The sequence below is a fragment of the Plecotus auritus genome, assembly GCF_963455305.1.
Source record: "Plecotus auritus genome assembly, chromosome: 7".
NCBI lineage: Eukaryota > Metazoa > Chordata > Mammalia > Chiroptera > Vespertilionidae > Plecotus > Plecotus auritus.
In genome coordinates, this window is record NC_137774.1 from 172,855,193 (window position 1) to 172,882,209 (window position 27,017).

General features: G+C 42.4%; 1 protein-coding gene across 1 annotated transcript; it reads right to left on the reverse strand.

Annotated features, from left to right (window-relative positions):
• Positions 1–424: 424 nt before the first annotated feature.
• IL7R (interleukin 7 receptor) lies at positions 425–25,095 on the reverse strand (the record flags this gene model as incomplete). Its single annotated transcript, XM_080678692.1, has 8 exons — positions 425–3,948; positions 4,341–4,416; positions 5,367–5,460; positions 6,499–6,664; positions 7,583–7,740; positions 12,033–12,190; positions 20,957–21,092; positions 25,014–25,095. 8 exons carry the CDS (start codon positions 25,093–25,095, stop codon positions 3,445–3,447), a joined length of 1,374 nt encoding a protein of 457 aa, XP_080534818.1. The 3' UTR covers positions 425–3,444.
• Between the last annotated feature and the right edge of the window lie 1,922 nt (positions 25,096–27,017).

A 27,017-nucleotide genomic window follows, 5' to 3' on the forward strand; every position in this document is an offset into this window, starting at 1 on the left:
CCCTCTAAAGCCTTCTATCAATTCCTTTTCTGCTGAAATTAGCCAAATTGACTTCTAATGCTTAAAGCGACTAATCCTGATGATACTTTGCCTTAAAGTCATGATAGGACATTGTAACTGTTCCTGTGTGTCTTTGCCCCCATGTGATCAGGAGCTAGGACCACCCCATCTCATCTCTGTAAGCTCAATGCCCAGCACGGGGCAAACTAATACACAGCAGATCCTCAACAAATTTCTGTTCATTCGTTAATTTGGGAATTAACTACTTAATTGATGACAAAGTTTCCTCTGAAAACCCAAACCCATATAATGACAGCAGGTAGCACCAGAATGTGTTTTTTCCAGTGGCTGAGGAGAACTGTGGCCCATTGTGGGTGTCCCTCCATCCATATTTATCCCAGAAGACACGCACAGTCATGGAGAGTTCCATAGCATTTAATTAAATATGAGATGGTAACACATATCAGATACTTATATACTTAGCAGCTCTGCAAAAATGTTTGTAATGCATGTGGAAAGTACGTGGTCAAATGAGGAAGGTTTACTGTAGTGAACAGTGGGTATTGTTAAGAATAACCACCCCCCCCCCCAAAAAAAAAAGACCCACTGAGCTGGCAGAAATGCCATCAGATCTGTATGGTTCCAATTGTCCATCCACAGATTGTTACCATCTTCCTGGCTACTTTGATCACAAAGCCCCTCTAGCAATGCTATGAAAACACAAGCATATGCATCTGAAACAGCCTACACGTGGCTTCCTGAAGCAAATTCCCATGGAAACCAGGGTGACAGGGGAGGCAAAAGCTGTAGAAAATCAACCAGATAAGCAGCGCTCCCTACTTTAGGTTGTTTCATTGGCCAACTTCCGCTGTCTCTCCATCAGTTTTCTTTTCATTTCTTGCTCTACAGAACTAGCAGTTTTCATGTCTCATTCACACATAGTCTCTGACCAGAAGTTTTTCTTGCTTAATAAAAATCCAAAGTGTGGTTGATCAGAGGAAATTTGTCACCTTACTCTATACGTTGTCTCGGAGTATGTATATATATATGTAATCAAGCATTAGCAGCAGTGAGGATTATGAGTATGATACATGGTTTATAAATGCTTCCAGTAACAGACAGGCAATCTCACACTGAATTCAAATGATTACCTATGCCAAACAACACTGAAGGATTTTGAACCTGGAGGGGCCTCCACTTTTCTCCTCATTTCTTTAAGAGATTGTCTGTTTTTTCAGGGATACAAACTTATGACTTCTAGTCCTGACTTAACATGGAAGACTGAGTAATTTACCTGTCTTCTGTGTCTCAGTTTTTCCATAAGTTGGAGATATTGACAACAAAGACTTCAGAGGGCCTCTCTGAATAAGGTACAAAAGAGCCAGGTTGGGTGTGAGGTTTCCTGGGATGACCAATCTCCTCTTTGAGGTCACCTTGGCTCCCATTTCTGCAAAGGGTAAAGAACACACGCCCACCTGGTGGAAGATGTCTTCTGCTCACATTAGCAGGCTCTGCTTCTCCTTCTTGCTGATGTATTGTGGTATTGTCCCTGTCTCCAGCAGGCACTGTGAACATGATAGCACTTCATATGATTATAATCATTTGTTTACGAAGCTGCCACTTTCATGAAATTTTTCACTTAATGAGGGCAGGGCCCCAACCTTATTTGGCTTAGATCTCTTGTTCCTAACCCTGTGGTTTGCACATAGCAGGCTTTTCATGAATACTTGTCAAGGAAAGGAAAGAGGTAACGCGCATGGAGGTCCTTTGACGAACACAGGCATGAAGCAAATCTGAGCGATGATGGGATTATACTCATTACTACTGATTCAGAGAAAAGGGCTTGGGAAGTGAGAACCAGCTGGAGTAGATGCTCTGATTACTGTTGGGTCTAAGCCAAGAGATAAGGTTGTTAGTCCACCCTTGAAACTCCCTTCACAGACATTACAAAACAAAACAACAAAAATCAAAAATTAAAAACAACCTCCCTCAAACAAATTCAAATCAGAACAAAGAAAAAACACACAAAAGGTAAATGACAACAAGCCCCAACCAAAACCTGTCTATCTTCACTTCCCCGTGCCGCATGTACTTATTGTAACTCCATGTCCTTGAAGTCTGTGGCGGCATCGATGGCTGCAGAACTCGGACGGTTTGTGGATGAATTTGGGTTGGGGCTGCCTTTATACACACAGAAGGATTATTCCCCCTTCGCCGCCACTATGCTCCGGTGACCAGAGTGGACAGCAGGTTTTTCTTTCATCCGTAAGTGCAGCTGGGAGTGGTAGCAAGAGGATTGGGCTCTTGATAACCAACAGTAGAAACCCAGGGCTTCTCATTTACCACTCCCCTGGGCAATTTTTCCAAAAAAAAACCCCAAAATGAAATGGGCTTTGTGGCATTCACTTTTTGCAGACATGGTGGGCCATGCCTGGTACTCCACACATCATTTCTCCCCCACTCTCTTTTTTATAGCTTTTTTTGGTTCTGGTGACCCTGTGTCCCCATTTGCCTGGGACACCCCCAGTTTATGCTAATTGTTCTGGAGTAATCTATAATAATAAAAAAGCATAATATGCTAATTAGACCGGACATCCTTCCAGACGTCCTTCCAGATGACCTTCTGGACGAAGCTGGGGCTGCGAGGGAGCCCTGGTCCCATGTGCCTGCTGGTGACTGGAGGGAAGCCCAGGTCCTGGGCGCCAGAGGGAAGCTGGTGCCGGCAGCCAGGGGAAGAAAGGCCTGCTCTTGCACGAATGGTGTGCATCAGGCCTCTAGTTATTTGTAACTTTTTTCACTTTCAGAGGTGACCCAGTTTGGACTTGAATTATACAGTCATCCTGTTATTAGTGAGGGTGGGCACTCGGGAATGGGACAACCCCTAGTTAGGAGGAAGGCACATGGCTCCAGGGAAACTGCCCTTAGACTCTGGGCATCAAATCTTGATTCTGCCCCTGGCTGAGTGGGAATCGTGGACAAGTTACTTTAAGCCTCAGTTTCATCATCTATAACAAAGAAAATAGTAAGAATTGCTCCCATCTCATAGGATAGTGGTGAGGATGCAGGGAGACGTGGTGCGCCTGACACAGTATTGGATACACAGTAAGTCCTATAATAGCAGCTCTTCTTCTTGTCCTCCTCACCTTTCTTCCTTGCTTCCTCCTGCCTTCCTCGCCCCTCCATCTCCATCCTTTCCTCCACCCTTTCTTTTGCTCTTTTCTGCTTTTTGTAGTTTCTGGAATAATTGAATCCTTTGGATGCCTGAAGCAGAATGCTCCTGCCGCGCGCTGAAAGTGGGGAAGGAGGTGTGGGGGAGCGATGATTCCAAATCCTGTATGTTACAGAGAGGGTTGCATTGGTTTTGTCTTCTTCATGCTGTGAGGGAGAGTGGGAGCGCAGTCGTTTTTGTTGTTCACATGGTTCCAGTCCCGGGTTTCTTACAGTTCACTGGTTTTGGTAGAAGCTGGACATGGTGACATATGCTTCTTCTTGGTTTGATCCCAAGGGAGTGAGGAGGAGCTGTCCCTGGGCAGCTGGGTTCAATGTCAGGATTTCTGATTGGAAAGGAAATGGAGGGTGCAGGGTGGCATTTGTAGTTCCAGGCCCAAGCAGCAGGCCTTGGTACACACGAGGCCCATTCTTGCCACCTTCCCTGAAGTCTGGGGACCTGGAGGAGGGGAGTGCAGGGGTACCACACACACTGACATTCCCAGCCAGGCACCTGGGGGATGCATCTCCTCTGAAAGTTTTTGGGGTGATGACTGCATGCTTGCTTGGCCAGTTGGGGCCCTGCACACCCCCTCCAAGCCTCTGCTTCTCAGACTCCTCAAGTTGTGCAGGAAATGTGTCTTGCAGAAAGCCTTCCACTTCATCTCTAGCTTGAATGCCATCCACCTTATGAATCTGACAGTCCAGGAAACTTTCAGGATTGAAACTCACAGTCAAATTCTGCACCAAAATAAAAAGAGAGAAAGCATAAAGAGTGCACCAGAGAGACACACTGTCAAATGTTCTGTTCAGGAAAGGATCTAAAGAACTTCTGACAGGGGTTTACCAGAGAATATCAGAGATGAACCCATATGTTCTGGTTGTCTCTTTGCTTTTGGAGGTGCTATGACACTTGGGGTCTGAAATCACCACTGGCTGTGCTCTCGCCTGAAACTTATATTTCATTTTTGTTTCCTTCCTCCAGAAGCTGCAGCTAGAATCTTATGAGGAATCCTGGGTTAGGAATGCCCAAAAACAAAACTCGAGGTTCAACAATTCCTAATCCTGCAATATTATTCCTGGCTGTTGGGCTGCCTTGAACATAGTGACAGAAAAACATCAGAAGCACTCACCTTTTTTGGTTTCTTACACAGTTGTTCCAGAGTCTTCTTATGATCAGGAAGACTGGGCCATACAATAGGCTTAATCCTGAAATAAGAGGACATTGATAGATGAAAAGAATGGCATAGGGAGCAGGAACAATAGATCTTTCCACTTATTCTGAGCCAAAAATAAGAATGGATTTCTAGTCTTGGCTCTGCCATAGCTAGGTGGGACACATTAGGGAAGTGACTTATTTGGGCCTAAGTGTCCTACCATCTGTGGAGGAGTTGGGACAGAGATGGATTTCAGTGATCTACTCTATGAATGAGACAAAAATAATGATACACCTCTGGGAAACAATGCTGGAGAAAAGGAACAATGAGGCTTGGCAATGAAGTGGTTTGGTGTAGTTATGAAGCTACAATTGGACCTTCTCATCTACTCCCAATATATATGTTGTCATCTTATTCCTTCTCTTTATTTGCAGCCACCCCTTCTCTCTCATTTTTGTAGAAGTAAGGAATATTTTCTAAGTTACCCCGAGAAATTGCTTTAAGATGGTGCTTTTCAAATTGGCGTATTTGCTTTCTTGGGATATGTAGCCCTGTGCTGATGGCATCTTCCTGGAGCACTAATAACTTGACTGGTATGTGTTTAAAACATCATTTTTATGATGTAACACACATGGACATTCCATAAGGCAGAATGCAAAAGTCCCATGAATGTGTGCTAAAGTAAGACTTCACACATATTCTCTATTTTTCCATAGGTGTTTCAGTTGCCCAGGCATTCTGGAGGCAGGGCTCCTACTCCTTTAGGAGGAACAGTTGTGGTTTTTTTTGGAGGGGGGGGGGGAGCATTCGCTTGATGTTTGGTTTATATATTTCAGCTCTTAGGAAACTGGAAATTCATGAGTGCCTGAGGATGAAGAGGGATGCTGGCACTATAACTTCTGAAATGCCTTAGTCCCCTCTGTAGTTCTAATCAGTAAGTAGAGTTAGAGCTCTGACTCTCTGGGATCTCACATAACCACCCATATGATTAAAGGAATTCACCTTTTTTTCCATAACACACAGGCCAAGATGACCATCACAGCCACAGAGAAGAAACTCAGAATGCTGACTATAAGTAGAACAGGCTCCATCTTTCCTGGAATGCAAGGATAGTTCAAAGTTAGCAATCATTATCAGGATGAATTGAGTTTATTTAGTACCTCAGGTTCTTTATTATTTCTTGAATGTTGCTCTTCAGTGAACAGGATGATATCATAGCTTTGTGGTGGAATCTTGACTTCAGTAAGTGGCACTGATTTAGGAACGTCTGTCAGGTTCAGAGCATCTGTCACTTGAAATGTAAAAGTGACCTAGCATTAAAGATATCAGCTGTTGTCTAGCTGGTGTGGCTCAGTTGGTTGAGCATCATCCCATGTACCTGGAGGTTGCCTGTTTGATTCCGGGTCAGGGTACAAGCCTGGGTTTTGGGCTTGATCCCCAGTGTGGGGTATGCAGACGGTAACTGATTGGTATTTTTCTCTATCATCAATGTTTTGATCTCCCCCTCCCTCTCTCTTCCTCTCTCTGAAATCAATGAAAATATTTTTTAAAAGATACCAGCACTCCCTTCTAGACTCCCATCATCAAGAGAAAGAAGCCAAACTGGGTGGAGGTGATGAGATAGATACCCTCCTTGCAATTTCAGCCATGTCATCCCCCAAAGGGGAGATATATGTGCCATGCTTCAGGTCCCCAGGGATCTGCCTGAGCCATGTCCTTTGGCTCTTCTGGCCACTCTCCTTTCCTATACCACCAGGATATTTTCATTATTCTGGAAAGAAGGGCAAGGGAGAGCCCCATCAGCCTGCCAATCTGCCATCCACAGAAGTGTTTCCTAGAGGGGCCTTACATACACCAGTCACTGAGATCCCAGTCTGAATTGGTAAACTGGAGGCAGTGGGTGGGAATTTTGTTCAGAAGTATTAGCAGGTCCCAGGAGCACCCAGGCCAGTAGAGTCCAGACAGCCTTCATCAGTTGATCAACCCCCACTCCTTCCTGGTTCATCACAAAAAGGGCAAAGATGGCAGGTCCTCTCCAAAGACAGGCATCTTCTCTCTTGCTCTCGTTCTCACTCGCACACTTTGACCTGAAAAGCTCTCTGCAGGGAACAGAGAGTCCACACTCACTTCTCACCTGGGCCCTTGGCCTCTGGAGTTCTGAAGTGGAAACTTGGACTCCATTCACTCCAGAAGCCTTTATAATAATCAGTAGGGATGGATCGGACTTTAATCTCATACATTGCATCAGGTTGTAGCTTTCTCTGCAGGAGTGTCAGCTTTGTACTGGATAAATTCACGTGCTGAAGAGCAAAAAGTGCCACAACATTTATTAGGATGAAAAAAGAGGTGTTTCCCAGATCTCCCAATTCATTCAAGTTGAGCATCTTTAGTCTTGTGGACATTGGCTCCAAGTTCTCACATATTTGTTATAAGAAAAAACTGCCATGTGGAGGGGTCAGCAGTAGAATGTGACAGAGGTTATGAGCTCATAAATGATACTACAGTTGGGGAAAGAGGGCAGTGGTACCCTGGGTCTTTATTCAGGTGAGTTGGGCTCTCCCAACTCTTCAATCTCTTCTTTTTCTTTCTTTCTCCTTTCACATCCCAAGAAGAGGTGAAAGGGAATGGTAAGATTAGTGAGCAAAAATTATTTCCCTCTGAAAAGATATAGTTCTACCTTCCTCTCTTCTTTTACTCATTTCTTTTACTCATTTACTGCTCTCACAACTTCCATAAATCAATTGTGGTTATGACTTGGTGATGTTTTTGCCTGATTTACCTGTGAAAGTTGGGCTAAATATGATGCCTTTTAAGGATCCCAAGAAAAGAAGATTGATTTTTATTTGGTCTTTACCTATATTGTTAGCCCAACAACTTAATTTAGAAACACTATAAAAATAAACAACAACAACAAAACACCCCCTCCCCCAAGGGGGAGGGGGACACAGAGTCAGAAGAGGACTGGGCCAGAGGAGATCTGAAGCTTTTACTCTTAGGAGCTTCTTTCAGTAAAAGGTACATTTTGAGCACAAAATCACTAGGGGACTCCCTAGGGAAATGTACCTCTGGAACAAAAAATATATAATATTAAGAAGTTCCCATTTTATAGTTTAATACACTTACATATTTTAATTTATATATGTAATTTATTTATTCAGTATATTCATATACACATATTTATAAATTTTATAACCTATAAATGTAGTTGACCCACATACCATCCAATCATCTTCATTTTTTTCCTGATGGTAGGCTACCTCGTGTATTAAATTTTTTACATATTTCTTTTGCAAGTGTGATGTGTTAAATGTCACCACAAAGTCATTTGCTTCCTCACGATAGATGACTCTTATGTCAAAAGGAGCCTCAGGTTTAACTGAAAAGGAAAAAGAAATGAGGTCAGCCTATAGGGCAGTCAAGAAAATAATTATAATTTTATAGTTCATCTACTCTGAAAATCACATTCCTGTTTAGAAAACCATTTCTTCTTCTTCCTGGTTGAAAGCCTGACTACATTTCCCAGCCTCCCTTGCAGTTGGGTGTGGCCTAGTGAGCAGTGTGTGTGGAAGTGATGTGCAATACTTCCTATCCTGGCCTAGACACCCCACATGTGTGACCCTATGCCTGTTCCCCTTTCACACACTGGAGTCATATATTGAAGACAGTGAAGCTACAGGATGAATGAGCCCTGAATATCGCTTGGAGGACTTTCACCCACAGGTTAGAAACACCCATTTGGTTCTTAGAAGAACAAGAAATAAACTTGATGGTGTTCGAGATATCACATATTTTAGGGCTTGTTACAACAGCTGCTAATTTTACACTAAAACACATTCGTCTCATTTTTTAAACACTTGTTATAAACTAGCCCCAAAGCAGAGTATGTAGACTTCAAGTCTTCATTGTTCCAGTAAGATCAGGTGGTAAGCTTACACCTCATTTCAGCTGTATTTAGAACTCCAGGGTCTGCATCCTGGCCCCGGCTTGGACCTTCCAGTGTGACCTCAGGCTGCCTCCTCCTTCAGTCTCCTTTGCTTTTGCTCTAAACCCCTCTCTGGCTTCCTCCTTCTGCCTGTCTGCCTCACAGGGTGGCTGTTAGGGTCACATGCACCATATATGAAGTGCTACTGGAGGGACATAGGTATTATTTCAGGCAGAACAAATCCTGAGAAAGGTGTTGAATTCCTAGAAGAGCACGCGTGTCGGGCTGCCTCCCCACGCTGGCAGGAGGCTTCCGCTTCTTGGCCTCTCAGTGGCTCTTTCACCAACCTGGGAGGTCAGTTACCTAGAGATGTGGCAGCCACTGTTCTGCATGGCTTACCTCAAGACAGAGATGGGGGAACACATAGGTTAAAGTCTAACCTAAACCCGCTGTTAGTGAACGAGAGGGGGTGTTCATCAAACGTTCACTCAGTGGACGGAGCTGGATCCGCGCTGTCCGAGCTGGGCTCCGAGCCCCAGTGAAATGAACTCGGGCTGCGGGGTTTGACCCACACACAGCCATCAGTGTCTCACGGAGCTGACTGCCCAGTTTCTCCTGGAATACTCCAGCAGCACCATGAGAGAGGGAGTGGCTCTTGAAAGGGGAAGTAGACCCTCTATTACCTTGGATGCACTAGATAAAGGAACGATGCCCTAAAAAGAGGCAGGAGGAAGGAGGTGGGTGTAGAGAAACAAGTCAACAGAGAATGCTATCAACCCCTTGACACCTGCCAAGCCGGTTCCTGCCCTTCATTGAAGGGAATAATCAAAATTCACATTCTCAACAAGCAGTCTGCCATGGAGTTCCTTCCATCCCCAGCTCCCAAGGAAGAGAAAGGAAGAATTAAGGGAAGACCAGAGTAATATTGATGATATACCTACTAAGTACCAAGTGTGTTAGATGTGCCATCTGCCATCAGCAATCACTTATAGCCACTATACTGACGAGGAAACTGAGTCTGGGAGAGGCCTCTGTAAGATGGTTTAAGACAGTGGTTCTCAACCTTTCTAACGCCGCGACCCTTTAATACAGTTCCTCATGTTGTGGTGACCCCCAACCATAAAATTATTTTCGTTGCTACTTCATAACTGTAATTTTCCTACTGTTATGAATTGTAATGTAAATATCTGTGTTTTCCGATGGTCTTAGGTGACCCTGCTAGAGGTTCTCAACCTGTGGTCCTAAGACCATTGGAAAACACAGATATTTACATTACGATTCATAACAGTAGCAAAATGACAGTTATGAAGTAGCAACAAAAATAATGTTATGGTTGGGGGTGACCACAACATGAGGAACTGTATTAAAGGGTCGCGGCATTAGAAAGGTTGAGAACCACTGGTTTAAGAGGACCGAAATTCAATCGTGTCTGACCTGACGCTCGCTGTTCTTCGTTTAGCTTTTGTTTCTGACTCTGCTGCTTCCCACTGGCTTGTTCAGGCCCCCTCCCCATGTCTACCTCTAGCCTGAATGCTGTCCATGAGCACATTCGAAAAGGATGCTCATTCCTCAAGCAAACCGTTTAAAACGTGTATTAATTCTTGCACAACCGGAACAATAATATAAATGTACTCTGCCAAGAAAAGTAGGAAGGCAGGACGCTGCCCCTCTCGACCGAAAGACAGGAAGTGGGTGAGTAGGCAGGTCGCTGCCGGGGAGCCCTGGCTGGGAGGTGCACTCAGGAGCATCCAGCTTACGTTTAATTAAGTGACGGAGCCAGGAAAGATGCTACTGTACACTCACCTCCACCACTTCTCCTCCTCATTCCCCAGGGGGCTCTCCAAAGCCCCGAGGTTCTCCTGCAATACTCCAGAGGGGTCCATGCTACCAGCCGTGTGCACGCACTGCCTCCCCCACCCCCCCACCCGGCCCCTCAAATGAGGCATGTGAGGTTTGTAGTCTGCTGGGTGGAATAGAATATGGACCTCTAAGAGCCCTGGGCATGTGAGATCTGGGGCTTCATAGATACCCATGAAATCTCCACAGGTAGAATATGTACAAGTAGTTAGGATTCCATTCTACTCATATATCATAACTGGCTCAGACCTTGCCCTAGAGACTGTGGTATCTCTGAGTATAAAGAACTTTACTTACCTCAGGGTCATAAATCTGTAAGCAATGGAAAACATTTTTTTTTATGTCTAAATTCCCAATCTCTCTGATTATTTTGATTTACTTGCCTGGTAACCAAAAGTTAAATTGGTAATTAATATTGACTTATAACCAGTTAATTGAATGAATTTATTGATTTTATTATTATGTATATGGATATTATATAGATTCAAAGGAAACATGCAGATGAGTTTAGTAATTCAAATTATAATTATAATTTTATTTGAACTATATTTTTTAGCCAAATGTGATATATGTATTCTAGGTCAAATCAGATTCAGCATCAATCCTCAATAATAAGGTCTCTTAGGAAGGTGTGATAGTAACTTCATGTGTCAATATGGTGTCTATTTGTTTGGTCAAACACTAGTCTGAAGTACAGTATTTTTTTTTAAAGACACAGGTAACATTTAAAGCAGTAGACTTTGAGTAAAACAGATTACCCTCTATAGGGTAGTCTTCATCCAATTAGATGAAGGCCTGAAAAGCAAAGACAGATTCCCAGAAGAAGCAAAAATTCTGTCTCAAGAATTCTACATAAAAAACCTGCTTGAGTTTCCAGACAGCCTGGCCTGCCCCGGGGAATTTGGACTCAAGACTATAATATCCAAGCTAACCTCAATTTCTAGCTTTCTGGCTTGCCTTACAAATTTCAGATTTACCAGCTCCCATAATTGCATGAGCCAATTTCTTAAAAACACACAAATTCATTCAATTAACTGGTTATAAGTCAATATTAATTACCAATTTAACACACATAATATATATATTATATGATATATATCTTAGTGGTTCTGTTTCCTCTGGAGAACTCTAATACAGAAGATATATTTACTTTTTAAAATGATGTGATTATTTAGCTAAACACACTCAGAATATGGGAATATGGTAAGTATAGGGGGAGAAGACTACAGAAAATTTAGGAGAAGGTGAGGTGAGGAAGGAAAGGACATGAGTGAGTGGATGACTGGAGACCCAGCTCCAGTTAGACACTTCATATGGATGAGTTTCTCTTTAATGTATAGGTGCCAACCATGCTCACTCACGGAGTGTGAAAACCCAGAGAATTATTACGGTAAGAATTAATAGCATAAGCTTCAAAACTTTCATTTCTTTTAGAAATGATTTGACTCATAGACACAAAGGATAGACTGACAGCTGTCAGAGGGGAAGGGAGGAGGGGGGCTGGGTGAAAGTTGAAGGGATCAAGCAGTACCAATTGGTAGAGACGCAGTTGACAGTGTGGGAATACAGTCAATGATGTTGAGATAACGGGGAATGGGGCAGGTGGGTGCTTGGGGCAGTGGAGGGCCACTGTGTAGGGTGCATGTTTTTTTTTCTGGCCACTTTGTTGAACATCTGAAACTGGTGCAGAATGGTGTTAAATGCAAACTGTGGTTGAAAAGTAAAATAATGTTTAAAAATAAATAAAAATTATTTGTATCAGAAAAGTTGCTATTCTCTAATGCAAATAGCTTTCATGATTTGTGTACTTTTAAAATCCAGAAACTCCAGAGATGGTCAATATCTTCCGATACCTGAAAGATGGAAGTCATCCCCCCTGATCTTCTTACCTATATGGACTATGCTCATTTTCCTGCAATTTAAGATCCTTTGTCCAAGCTTCACACATATTTTGCTGTCTCCAATCAGTAAGAATTTACTTGTCTTGAGGAAATATATCTCTTGCAGTTTACTAAACTTCAGGCACTTTACTTCCAAAAGGCCTTCACTGTAGAAACAAAGAAGGGTATTTGTTTTAATTCAAGTATGAGTTTTGGTATACAATGGAATAACAGCATAAGTATGCTTCATTTGTGTGACTTCAACTCTGACCCATCTTAAAGATGATCCAGATCTTGGGACTAGCAGAAAAAGGACTTTAGAGCAGCTCTTGTAAATATGTTCCAGGGCTAAACATAAAACATTGTCAGGGTTATTGAACAGATGTTTAATCTTAATAGAGAAGTTGAAACTATAAAGGAGAACAAAATAAAAATACAATAACAAGTATCTAAAATTTTAAAAAATGTATTGAATGTGTGGGATGGATTTAACAGCAGATTGAAGATGGCAGACAGAAGGGTTAGTGAACATAAGACAGATCAATAGACATTATTTATTCTGAAATAAAAATTCTTGGTGACCTGTAGAACAACATCGAAGGGATAAATATGTAATTAGAGTTCCCGAATAAGAAGAGAGAAAGAATTTGGCTGAACAAATATTTAAAAAATAATGGCTCCAAATTTCCCAAATGTGGAAAAAAAAGCACATCATAAAAGCTAAGCACATCATAGTTGAATGGCTGAAAAACAAAGACAAATAGAAAATCTTGTAAACATCCAGGAAAAGTTATCACTTTCCATAAGAAACTATGGAAACCAGAAAACACTGGAATAACATCTTAAACCTCTGAAATAAAAGGCACCCAGATTGGAAAAAAAGACCCTTTATTTGCAGACCACACGTTTGTTTACATGGAAAACCATTTTTCCCAATACAATTACAGGAAATAATGAAGTGAATTCAGCAAGGTCATTGTACAAAAGGCAGTTATATTTCTATAGGTCAGTATCAAACAATTGGAAAAATCATTTTAAAAAAGAACAGCTCCATTTCTGCAATAGAAACATAAAATGCTTAGAAGTAAAAATTAATAAAAGATGTTTAAGGCCTTTGTAACGACAATTACAAGCCATTCCTGAGAGCTATTAAAGAGGATCTAAATAAATGGAGAGCTACTTTCATGGATTAGCAAGTTCAGTAGGAAAAAGATGGAAAAATTCCCCAAATTGGCATATTAATATTAAACAAAATCTCAGCAGGATTTTATAAATATTGATAAGATAATTCTAAAATATATGTGGAAATTCAAAGGACAGCCACAACAACATGAGAAAAGTAGAACAAATAGGATCCGAGCTCTTGAATTAAATGTACTGCAAAGCTATGGTAATCAGGACACTGTAGCACTGGCATAAGGATAGATAAGTTGATCAATAAAAAGTATATAGAGAGTTTGGAAATAGACTCATACCTATAAGGTTAATTGATTTTAAAACAGGCACCCAATCAATTAAATGGAAAACAGAAAATCTTTGCAGCAAATTGTCCTAGAACAACTGAACAGATGTATGGAAAATATAAACCTCTATCTTATACAATATAAATTAGATATGGATTCTGGACCTAGACATAAAGGTTAAAACCATAAAGTATTTAGAAGAAAACAGAGGAAAGTATCTTCCTAACTCTGGCAGTAGACAAGGATAGTAATGACACAGAAAGAAACATAAAAGAGAAAAATGATGGATATTTTAGTCTTCATCAAAATGAAAAACATTAGGTTTATTAAAATACACCATTAAGAAAATGAAATGGCAAGCTACAGACTGAAAGAAAATAATTGTAATACATATGTCTGACATACAAATTGTATCCAGGACATATAAAGAATTTACACCCCTCAATAATAAAAAGACAACTCAATAATAAAAAGACAAAAGCTTTGCCAAAACAGACATACAAATGGCCAACAAATTCATGCAAAGGTGGTCAACATTATTTGTTATTTGAGAAATGTAAATAAAAATTACTGGATACTGTTTCAGATCCAAATGTTAGAAATGATTGTAGCTCCTACATTGTTGGTAGGAGGTGGAATGGTGTGACCACTTTGGAAATCTGTTACGCAGTTTCTTCTAAAGTGAAATATACACCTACTCTCATGATATGGCAATTCCACTCAGATTTTTATTGCAGAGAAATCCGTGGAGAAACAAAACTGTGTATTGACAAACTGACTTGTACAAAAATGTTAACAACTTAAAAAAGGAATAGTCTCAAACTTGAAAAAAACTCAAATGTCCATCAAGAGGAGAAAGGATTAACATTTGTGATATATTCATACAATGGAATTGATACTGAACAATTGAAAAGATGAATTATGAGATGTGTCAACATAAATAAATCTCAAAAGCACTGTGCTGTGCAAAAGGAGTGAGAGAGAAAAGAGTAAATCGTGTGTTATTCCATTTATAAGAACGATCAGAAACTGGCAAAACCAAAGTGATAAGAGTTCAGGACTGAGATTGCCCACAGGGGTAAAGTGTGACTGGAAGGGGACCTGAGGCGTCCTCTGAGGGCAAAAGAAGCGTTCTGTGTCTTGACTGAGGCGATGGCCACACGTCAGATTTGTTTCTCAGAATCACTAAACATCTGTACATTTCACCATAGGTAAGTGTGACTCCCCAAATGAATTATCAACAAAGAAAGTAAATCAAATAAATTAACAAAGCACATAAAAATCAAAGAAGTAATGGAGCATATGTATTCTCATTATAAAGTAATTGAACAATGCAGGATAAAGTAAAATTACTAATTTCTCTTCTTTTCTCAACCTCCATATAATTTCCCTCTTCTGTGACAACCATCATTACCACTTTGTTTTTCCTACATGCTCTTTGAACCCAGCCACATAGCCCCGAAACGGTATAGCTGGGTCAAATTGGAAGTGGGAATTGTGGCAGAAAAAGCACCTCTGTTTAAGTTTGCTTACATAAAAAGAATCCTTCTCGTTAACCATCCTGTATAATAAAAGCCCAGCGACCGTAACAGCATAACGACCAGAACAACCGCTCGACCAGTCACTATGAGGTGCATTGACCTCTTGGTCCCTCCCCCCAGCCCGCAGGCTCCCATTGCTGGATGGCAAATGGGGAACCATGGGGAACCGGGGTGGGTGGTGGTGGAGCGGGACTGGGGACTGGCGAGCAGGCAGAAGGCAGACCTCTTGGTCCTTCCCCCCAGCCCGCAGGCTCCGATCGATTGCCAGAAGACAGCTCTGATCACAGGCTAGGCCTAGGGACCCTACCCACGCACAAATTCGTGCGCTGGGCCTCTAGTGTGTGTGTGTGTGTGTATATATATACATATACATATATATACACACACACACACACATATATATATATGTGTGTATATATATATATATATACATATATACATATATATATATATATATATATATATATATATATATATATATATATATTAAATCATAGGAAACAAGCTCTAAAGAGGTCCTTTACTACCTCTAATCCAGAATACATGTTGGTGTTCTTTAGTAAGTTGGATGTGTGTACATGTTTCTCTGCATGTGCTCAAGCGAGCCCTTCACATGATCATCCATGGACTCTGTGTGGCTTGAGGTGAGGTGGGTATGGAGCTAAAATCCAAGGAGAACCCCTCAACTTTAGGTGCATAATCACTCACCTTTGGGCTGCTATGGTCTTTAAGTGACTGGTTAATCTCCATTTAAGTTTGTTAATTGGCTAAATATATTTTCTCTTTGTGGGACATTCCTTAAAATTGTCTCCACTGCCCACTCCCTCCTTCCCCCACCCCAATGTAGCTTTTTTTTAAGTTAACTATTGTCTTTTAGAAGTATATAGTTGTTCTGGTTTGAGTGTGTGTGTGTGTGTGTGTGTGTGTGTGTGTGTGTGTGTGTACTTGTATTTGTTGGAGTTTCTCAAGGGTGTGTTCTTTTTTTGGGCTAAATGGGTTTTCCCACTTGGAGTAGAGTACAAGTAAAAAGCCAGGGTTTAAGGTAAACTAGATGGATACCGGGGGCCACTCCTTGGGAAGAGTGTCAGAAAGGAATTTTTGAAGATGGCAACATTGCCATGATTTGATGAATAAGGATAGAAGGGGGTATTGAGGCAGAGTCCTATTTCTAAAGTTCAGGTAAATATGTGATGTGGAGAAATTAGAAGAATAATGTCTTTTAGTTCAATCATTGAATGTAGAATATACTGGGAAGTAAAGCATGTGTGGCATATTCTGCTAGAGATCCTTAACATGTAGCAAGTTCTTGGTACTGTTGGAAGTTTAAGAAGAATCAAAAATGGTATTCTCAGTTTATTCCCATTCTTGGGGGAAGGAGATTAATGAACAATGGAATATGAAGATCATCATATTCCATTGTGAGCCTGGGCATCCTATTAAGGGCTCTGAATTCTGGGAGCTGCTTTATGGAGAGGGCGGGCGGGGCGGGGAGTGGGGAGGGGGTGTGTGGATTGGGGGAAGCCTCGTCAGCAGACTAAGATAAAACTGTGGCCTGGAGCAGAGAGTCTTGCCTCGAGCCACTGACCCTGGCTTCAGGTGATTGGAGGAAACTTAGTGTGCCCCTATGAGTAGTTCAACACAATTCTATCCAATTCATTTCAATTTACTTAATTAAATTAAAACAATTTACTTGGTTGCTAACTATGTATTTATTGCCAGGGTTAGGAATGTTCTGGGACTCCATGGTCTAACACAATAGCCACTATCCACATACTTATTGAACACTTGAAATATAGCTAGTGTGAATCGATATGTGCTCTTTTCTTTTTTCTAAAAAAATATTTTTATTGATTTTTTACAGAGACGAAGGGAGAGGGATAGAGAGTCAGAAACATTGATGGAAGAGAAACATCCATCAGCTGCCTCCTGCACACCTCCTACTGGGAATGTGCCCGCAACCAAGGTACATGCCCTTGACCGGAATCGAACTTGGGACCTTTCAGTCTACAGGCCGACGCTCTATCCACTGAGCCAAACCAGTTAGGGCGAGATGTGCTCTTAATATGAAATACACAGCAGATTTAGAAGGCTTAGTATGCAAAAAAGAATGTAAAATATTCATATTGATTACATGTTGATAATATTTTATATATATATTAGGTTAAATAAAATATATTATTAAAATTAATTTCACCTATTGTTTTCCTTTTAAAAATGTGGCTATGAGAAAATTAAAATTTCACACCTGGCTCGCACACTTGGGAATTGTATTGTAATTATGGTGGATAGAACCCTCTAGGTATTTCAGGAAAGGTATCTGAGTAGTACTATAGGCTATTTGACCCCGTGGGACCTTCCATGGGACATCAACCCCAAACCACTCACAGATCCCCTTGTTCTGAAAATAGGGAGAGACTGCCGGAGACCACAGCCCCTGTTTCTTTCTTTCTTTCTTTCTCTCTTTCTTTCTTTCTCCCTTCCTTTCTTTCTTCCTTTCTTTCCTTCCTTCCTTCTTTCTTTCTTTCTTTCTTTCTTTCTTTCTTTCTTTCTTTCTTTCTTTCTTTCTTTCTTTCTTTCTTTCTTTCTTTCTTTCTTTCTTTTTAAACTTTTTTTATTGATTTCGGAGAAGAAGGGACAGGGGAGAGAGACAGAAACATCAATGATGGGAGAGAATCATTGATCGGCTGCCTCCTGCATGCCCCAACTGGGGATCGAGCCTGCAACCCAAGCATGTGCCCTTGATCGGAATCAAACCCAGGACCCTTCAGTCTGCAGGCCGACGCTCTATCCACTGAGCCAAACCGGCTAGGGCAGCCCCTGTTTCTTTACCCCACCTTCATCTTCCTAAAATTTCTGCAATCTTGTATAGTTTAGTGTGATGTGATATTTACATGGAAACATTAAAAACAAAAATTATTTCATTCCTTATTTGGCCCTGAAAAACAGAATCTATCTTGAAAATATGGAACAACTTCGAAAGTCAGTGTAGTTTCCTATAGAGAGGGCTACATTACCAACACCTGACAAATATTGCTAGTGAAGTCTAGAGTGTGAGGCAGAATCGGCAGGGTGTAGCCTGCGACATGGGTGGTAATTGAGGAAAACAAAACATGACGCATTTGAAGTGGTATCTGTAGGCGTACATGGCAGTGACTGTGGTGCCCCCAAGAATGTGGAAATAAAGGAAGTACAATTGCCTTCTGAGAACTGACTATAAAAATTATGCAAACACCTAAGAGGCAGGGTCCCAAATTCAAGTACCCATGCAGGTGATGTAAATGAGAAACGAGGGCCTAACAGGACTGAGATTTAAGTCCCCATCTATAGAGGCGCCAGAATTCTGTTCATCTATTTTTTTTGATGTATGTGCCCAGCATTATGAAACCTGATTTTTAAAGAGATACCTAGATATTTAAATGCTGGTGACTTGTTTAAAAAATGTAATAACATTGAGATCTGAACCAAATAACTCTAGTCTTAAAATCAACAAACAAATTACCTTGGGTTGCGTCTGTATTTACTGAATAACCTTTCGATCACATTTTTAAAACGAAAATCATACTACTGAGAGAATTATGTACCATTTCCGGGCACTGACCATATGTTAGTCGCTCATGTTTCTATCCCCAATGCGAGGCAATTGTTATGATCAGAGAGCTTGATTAATTTCCTGGGGTCACAGAGCTGGTTTTGAATTCCAACCTAGATGCCTGTTCCCAGCTCCTCTGCGTTGTTGCTCCAGGTACCTGATAGCTAGTTAGAGTTCTGGCAGATGAAATAGTTTCAGGTCCCCCAGGAAGAGTGGACTTATATGACACCGACGGGCCCTCTCTGTCCCTCCGTCCCCAAATACCGCCCTGAGCCCAGGATGAGTCTTCAGGCCTCTGTGAGGGTTGTACCTACTATTGCGAAGTAGTCACTGGGCGCGCTGGTGCTCCAGCTCCATGGTTTTGCCTAATTCAAGTTCATCCAAGAACCCACAGGAAGGGTCTTCCCATTGAACACGAAGCAACTAGGTTTCCAAACCTGGGAGACGACGGCCCGATCAGGCAGGTGGTAAATTCACCTAACAAATCCCCAGGTAAGCCCGCGGGGACACAGCACCTGGTTTCTAGCAACAATCCCACCTGTGCAATGATGTTAGCAGAAAGCACTATTTTCAGCGATTTCCAGTTTCTATAAATGTATATCAATGGGGCAGGGGAAAGCTCCATAAAGTGAGTTTCAGGGTGGAAAAGAAACCAATCAAAGCAGCAAATTCAGCTCTCTGTTTAAGTGAATTTAGTCTAAGATACGTGGTCCCCTCTGAACTTAGGAGTTCCACCAGTCCACCCTCAAGGTAGATGCCTTTATGAACATAGCACCATGACCTACTCAGGAGTTCATACTTATTGTTTCACACTGAAAACATGTCTTGAGGTGATTCATTTCCAATGGAAATATCTGAATCCAATTAAAAAACCCAAATGGGGACTACGGATAGATTAAAATACCGCAGGAAATATGAAGACTTGCTAAAGGACGTGGGAAAGTTTGCTCAAGTGGGCATGGAAGTGGTCAGATGGCCTGTGAGCGAAAGTGGGCAGAAAGGTCAGCCTGAGACTCCCTAAGAGAAACCACAGTGATCACTGAAGTCCACCCACAGCAGCTTGGGGAACCCAGAGTCAAACCTCTGTGTTGGAAGGAGGTTTTGCCCATAACAATGAGCGCATCGTTTGCATGAGCTGTTCGGTGTTTTCGTGTGGGCTGGCTGCAGCACAGATCCTGGAGAGTGTCAGTTCCTATTCTCCCGACATATTTTATTCCCGGAGAGAGTGCTACAGAAGTGAACTGACAGAGGCAGATGGGGAACATGCTATCAAATTCAAGTCCAAGACCATGTCAGGCCAGTGACTGCAGCAGGGATCTCTGCATGAACAGATGCAGGAAGCTCCTATACATTAAATTAACGTCAGACACGGAATTCAGGGCTTGTCTGGACCCCCTATCGGGGGAGGGGCTTGGCTGAGTGTCTACAGAATTTAAGAAGGCCTCTTTTACACTGATGGATCCTGACCCACTTTCCTTACTAGGAAACCAACTACAATTAGGTCATCTGATAGGAATTTGGAGATAGCCACATGTCCGAATTTCAGGTGAGAGTCTTTTTTTTTTTTTTTTTTTAACCCTGAACAGCAAGAGCTGATTTGTGGAGGAGGGAGAAGATGCAGCTCTCCGAACTCTTAGCAGACTTTCAAAACAGAGACTTTCTCCGCTTCTTGGCCTTCCTCGGAGGCCACAAGAAGCCAAGAGCCAGTTCATTCCTGTGGGTTTTTGGAAAATTGACATTGAAAATATAACCTAAAGTCAAATTGTGTTAGGAAGGTGAAAGTTTGGCCTATATTTGTAGATTTTTAAAATTTTACTTAATGCCTGTTTTCATTACCTATTACATACGGGCTATGTTTTTTTAAATTAAATTACTAAAGTATTAAATTATTTAGTCATCACAGCCTCCCTGTGAGGTAGTATATCTCATTAACATGTGAAGAAACCCACAGAGATAAGTTAGGGCCAAAGCTAAGTGTTGGTGGTGGCACTCGAAACCAGGCACCAGAGTGCAACCTGAAGACACGAGACTGTCTCATGTCAGGCCAAGAGATTTCTGTAGGTGAAGCAGGATTTAAATTCTGCTACGAAGTCAGGAGGGATGCGGGATCTCCAAGATCCATACCGTCACTTGGCTGTAGCAGCCTAACCTGACAGATGAACCTGGAAGAGTTCCTTTACAAGAGTCTTCTGGCGAAGGGCAGGAAGCCCAGGACGCTTTGGAATTCATTCAATTGTGACATTGGACAATCAGCCCCCACTCTCCTCCCTTTGCCACTGCTGCTGCACAGCATGGGAAAAGAGCGATTTCTTAGCCCCCATCGGAGCCCCCACTTCTCACCATATTTCAAATTCCAGGTGGGTGCTGTTGACGTCCGGGTCGTCGAAAGCACAGCGGAGCAAGTGCTGGGACCCGCTGACTTCCAGCTGGCTGTAGCAGGAGAACGAGTAGTCGGGCTCGGCGTCTTCCACGTCTCCTGTTGAGGGAGGAACGTGCAGCTGTCAATGAGGCACACACGTGCATGCGTTTGAGGGGGGCAGGGACGTGAGAGAAACGGCAGCCTTGGGGGGCGGACATGAGAAGTGGTTATAGTTTATCTAAAGAAGAAAAGCCCAAAGGCAAAGACGAGAAGAAGTCCTCAAAACCAAACCAAAGAAAAATCAACCCAAACCAGAAGAAAACCCAATGGACATAGATTTTTCTAACAGAAACCAAAGGACAACTTCAATCAAGAAATAACCTCCAGCCAAAACCGGTTTGGCTCAGTGGATAGAGCATCGGCCTGCGGACTCAAGGGTCCCGGGTTCGATTCCGGTCAAGGGCATGTACCTTGGTTGCAGGCACATCCCCAGTGGGAGGTGTGCAGGAGGCAGCTGATCGATGTTTCTCTCTCATCGATGTTTCTAACTCTCTATCCCTCTCCCTTCCTCTCTGTAAAAAATCAATAAAATATATTTTTTAAAAAAAGAAAAGAAATAACCTCCAGATATTTCTAAATGTTCCTGCCATTGGGCTCATGCCTTAGAGACCTAGCATGAAGCGCTCAGCACAGTCTTTTCTTTACTTAAACGGTGATTTCTTCTGTTTTTTGTACATTTCAAGAGAGAGACCCGTTCTCCCCATAGTCATATGCTACCTAACGTAGCCGTTGACTTTATTACCAATCTCCACTTACTCCCTCTCAAGTGTTTCTTTGAATGAAGGAAGGTGAAGAAGTCTTACAGTCAGGGGGTAGCTTTCTGTTGCCTACATAGGGGTCCCAACTAAAAGCACCTTTGGTTAGCTCTGTGGTGAGGGGAGTTATTTAAGGTAACTTGTCTTAAGCTACCGACGGAGGCAAACGTGATTAGAAAAAAAAATTAGGGTGGGCTGGAGGGGGTTGATGGGTGAAAAAGGGGACATATGTAATACTTTCAACAATAAAGATTAAAAAAAAAAGAAAGAAATTAGGTCTGACAGGACTTAGATCTCCTGGACTTCCCCATATGTCTTATAAGTGCTGCTTCTGTGCTTATTGATCTTCTCCAGGTAACCGTATCTCACAGACAGGACCACCTTCTGCAGAGTATGTGGGGAACCAGAGCCTTTTTGCAGTCACTTTGGGAAAGCCCTGTCACAGCTGAAGCCCCTAGGCTGAAACAGACATGTTGTATGTGTACTTCATAATATTTAATAGAGAAAAGTCTGTCAGCAAATGCACTCAGACAGGAACGAGGGAGAACCCCGAGACGCCGCAGGCGTTCTGAGCGCTTGCAGGCCCGTGGATCCTTAGACTAGCTTTTTAGAGGGCTTTGCATTAGATGCCTCTAGGGCTTTGAATCAGACATAAAATATACTAAAATTAACCCCCAGCTGAGTGTCCCTAGGCCACGAGAGGTGCAAGCAGCACCCTCTTCTGCTTAAATCACCCAGCTGGCCTGCAGGGAAGGGAGTGAAGCCGCGGTGAGTGGACCAACCAGCCGAGAGACAGGTGAGCTCAGCCCCACATCTGGAGGAACCACAGCCACACGAGAGCTGTGGGCCCTGCTCTTTCTGGACTTGGCTGGGATCCGCCCAGCTCACAGTTCTGCCCAGCCAAGCCCCCATCTGCCCTCGGTTTCTGAGAGCGGGTGCCTTCCCCAAGGGAAAGGTTCTGGGGAGTTTCAACCTGTCCTTCTTCCATGGCCGCCCTCAGACCTCCCACCCATCCCTACCACAGCACCTCTATTGCTATTTGGATTCAGACAGCCGTGGGTCAGCGTTGTCTCCAAAACACTTCACCATGCAAAGCCACCCAGAGAGAGAGCCGGATAGGAGGTGCTGGACAAGGGCAGAACACAGCACCCCCACCCTGCCCTCAGCCATCTCGTGTGGCAGAGGGCGTTTGCCGTGTACTCTCATGCAGTATACAGAGCCCTGGCCATACACTACGGGGGAAGGTTTTGAGGTGCAGCTCACTGACTCTTTAGCAGGTATTACTAGGCAAGAAAAATTCCCCTCGACCACTTGCCAAATGGCATGTCATTTTACAAAGAGGATGCTCTGCGGGATCTCAGCTGGAAACTTTCTTAGGTGAGAGTCATACGCACAGTGGAAGGTCCCCATCACCACAGCTGGACAGATGTGGGTTTACGTCCTGGCGATTCCGCTCTGGAGCTGTTGTCCTCTGTCAGCGGCCCCAACCTCTCTGAGCCTCAGTGTTCTGATATGTGAGTTCATGTTATTATGGGGAGCAAATATAAAGACGTGGCTCAGAACACAGTACGCACGCAATGGGGGTTCGCTATGACTGTTAACACGTTTCCCTTTGAGAAATAAGTAATGAAAAGGTAAAATAAGAATTCTAATTCTGAGAATGTGAACGTGAAACCTTTGGAGCTTCTTTGAAAAAGAAAAGAGGGTTCTCTGTCAAAGATGTTATTACTATGGCTTTGAAGTTGCATAGGGCTTTTGAACAACAGTGAATTAACCTATTTTAAACGCTCAGTATCTCAGCATAGGTTTTCATAACAATTTTTTTTTTTGGAATGTGTATTATAGACAAGGCAGTGTGATTTAGATGTCTTCCCTCGGAAAGGAATTAGTTGATTCAAGGTGTAAGTGGTTTGGATTTTTTAAAAGTAGCCATTTCTTCCCTTGCTCATCCTTGTGGTCATCAGAGAACTAGCTTATCTTTCAGCCAGCAGCAGCTGATTCATTTACACACCAAACTGGGAAGTAGTTTGACATGATCATGGGGATGGAAGGTCGCAAATCTCCTGAAAATGTCTGAAACGTAAAACGTTGAAGGGAAAGACCCAGCTTTCAATTAGAATTCTTATTTCTTTTAGAAACGGTGTGGTCCCCGGGGGAAAGCGGAGGGAACGCGTTGCACTCCAGAGAGCGAGATTCCTGGGTTCCGTGCCAAGTCTGTCCGTGCAGAGCAGCCGGCAGCACTTACCCTGGAATAATGAGCGTCCCCCCCACAGCGAGTCGTGCATGGTCACACTGAGACAGGTCAACAGTTCCTGTAATCAGAATATTCTAGGGACTTCCATCCTTAGAAGTCACTGACTTAAACTGTGTAAGCTGAGTCATTAGGCTGACGTGTGTGATATCTTTGATAAGAAAATACTTTTAAAGTAAAAAAGTTTAATTTTCAGGAACACATGGATGGCCCACCTTCCCGGGTCGCCCTGCTGCTGCTGCGTTACCTTTGCCTGCAGGTTTATTGCTATTACAATCCATTTACTAAGGAGGCACCCCGCCTTCTAGGTACTAAATACGCAAGGATCCCCAAGAGCACTCCTAGATGACAGTACATTTGTTGATAGGGAGGCAATTAAATATATTTCAATGAGACAACTCCCATCTTTAGCTATTGTTAGTTACTAAGAATCTCACATAAATCTATCAAAATACCTATTTTGAAGAAATTTTCAATATTGAAAATTTAAATATTATAATTGAATGTCCACTGTGTCCTACACACTCTTTTAGGCGCTGGGGATGTAACAATGCTAAGTGCAGACAAAACTGTTGTTTCTGGACATTATTTTATCACGAAAGTTACGCTTTGGAAACCTCCTGAAAGGCTAAGCAAACAAAATCCAGCTTGATTTCTTAACAAGATATAACCTCCAAGCTCCACTGTTGCATTCCATACGGGTATTCTTTTTGTTAGAGCAGAGGCATTGGACGACTTTAAGATCCACATTTGGAGAGTCAAATGTATTTCTCTTGGCAATTCTAAGACTTTATACACCACCTCAGGGTTGCCCCCAGCCCTGTGTCCTGGCGGTTAGAACACCCACAATGACTGAGTACATGCAAAGTCCTCCATTCCGACCCAGTGCCCCGCTCCGGTCTGCTAGAGAGCAACCTGAAGTCCATTCGCGAGATCATCTGAAATCCTAAAGAAAAGTTAGAAATGACTCACCATTCTGTGCATAGCCACTTTCTCCAGAAACGACTCGAAGTAAGCAGAAAACAATACCAAAAGCTGTACCTAGAATTGTCATTCTGAGAGAGAGAGAGAGAGAGGAGAGCAGGCGTGTGAGCCTACGTGTAGGAATGAATGAGAGAGAGAAAGCGCGCGAGAGTGAGTGAAACAGACTTAAGTCTACAGTGTTAGGGCTTTATACTCACTTAACCACAGACAGGGGGAAGTATAAACACGGCAAAAAAGAAGGCATGTGTCAGAAACAGGAAGTCAGAGTAAAGAGGCATTGCTGCTCTAAACAGAAGTGGGAGAAAGGAAGAGCTAGAGCATTTGAAATTGTTCTACTTCTCGCATATTCCTGGCAACCCCAAACTCACTGTGCTTATTTAAAGGTAATGTGGTGGATTCCAGTGTAGACTCAAACTGTTTCAGATTAGAGAGTGTGAATGGGGCCCATTTAAAAAGAATTCTGGGACAAAAATCTAAACTTAAAAAAACCCAATTGATTGTCAGGGGTGAGTTTTGATTTAAAGAGAGATTCTGCACTTACTGAAGTGACTTATTATGTTACATGGGTCACCTTCAAGCTCTGAGAATAGAGTTTCACAAGAGGAGCAAGTTTTCTGTCCCCTAGTAGTTACTTTACCTCACCCATCAGATTTGGCACTCAGGAGTTATTTAATTTAAGAGCGACAAAATCTGGCTAAGGGGCCAAATTGGCCTGCCACCTGTTTTTGCAAACAAAGTTTTCTTGAAACATGGCTGCTTTTTTTATTTTATTTTATTTTTTTTTCTTGCTACAAAAGTGGAACTGAGTAGCTAAGACAAAGTATATGGCACACAAAGTGTAACACCTTCACGGATTGGCCTTTTATAGAAAAAGTCTGCGGAACCCTTGTTTATCGGCTAAAATAGTTATTTTCTCTGTGAATTTAAAATAGGATTCTAGTCCAGCCAGTGTGTTTCCGTGATTGAGCGTTGACTCGGGAACCAGGAGGTCACCGATTTGATTCCTGATCAGGGCACATGCCCAGGTTGCAGGCTCGATCCCCAGTAGGGGGCGTGCAGGAAGCAGCCGATGGATGAAGTTTCTCTCTTATCTATGTTTCTATCTATCTCTTCTCTCTTCCTCTCTCTAAAAATCAATAAAAACCTATTTAAAAAATAAAATAAAATAGGATTCTGCCAAAACCGGTTTGGCTCAGTGGATAGAGCATCGGCCTGCAGACTGAAAGGTCCCAGGTTCGATTCCGGTCAAGGGCATGTACCTTGGTTGCGGGCACATCCCCAGTGGGAGGTGTGCAGGAGGCAGCTGATCGATGTTTCTCTCTCATCGATGTTTCTAGCTCTCTATCCCTCTCCCTTCCTCTCTGTAAAATATTAATAAAATATATTTAAAATAAAATAAAATAAAATAAAATAGGATTCTGTTTGTGGAAAGCTGATTGTCACACAACTTTTCAGGAACATGTGGCCCATGTAAATCACACTAGTACCTATGGATGCAGGGCAGAAGCCCGAGACAGTGGGAGATGATTCAGGCTCTCCCTCCATTTGTCTACCAATCAAAACATTTCCTGTCATGGTCTCATGGGTAAAGTGGTGATATTTGTTAAGCCTGGCTAACCTCTTGGCCATCATTGGATTTTTGTCTTTAAGCCATTACTAGTGTTAGAAGGCACAGGTTAAGAGCGGTTTAGTCATTCTGAAGGACATGCTTCTGCTCATTAGAGGAATAATCTAACCTGGTTTTAGGCTATCAAACTCTCTCTTGATTCACAGAGGCTCTCTGTTGGAAAACAAGTCACATGAGTACGACTCCAAGGTACTAAGGACACAGATGAGTGGACAGTAGGTTATGAGCTTCTGTTTGGTTCACTGTTACTGGGTAGAATCGGTCCTCTGGGCCCATGGAAATGGTTAAATTAACAAAGATAAACAGAGTCTTTGAAAGCTCTATGAGTTAGTCTCATCATTACTGTTATGTGACAATCTCAAAAT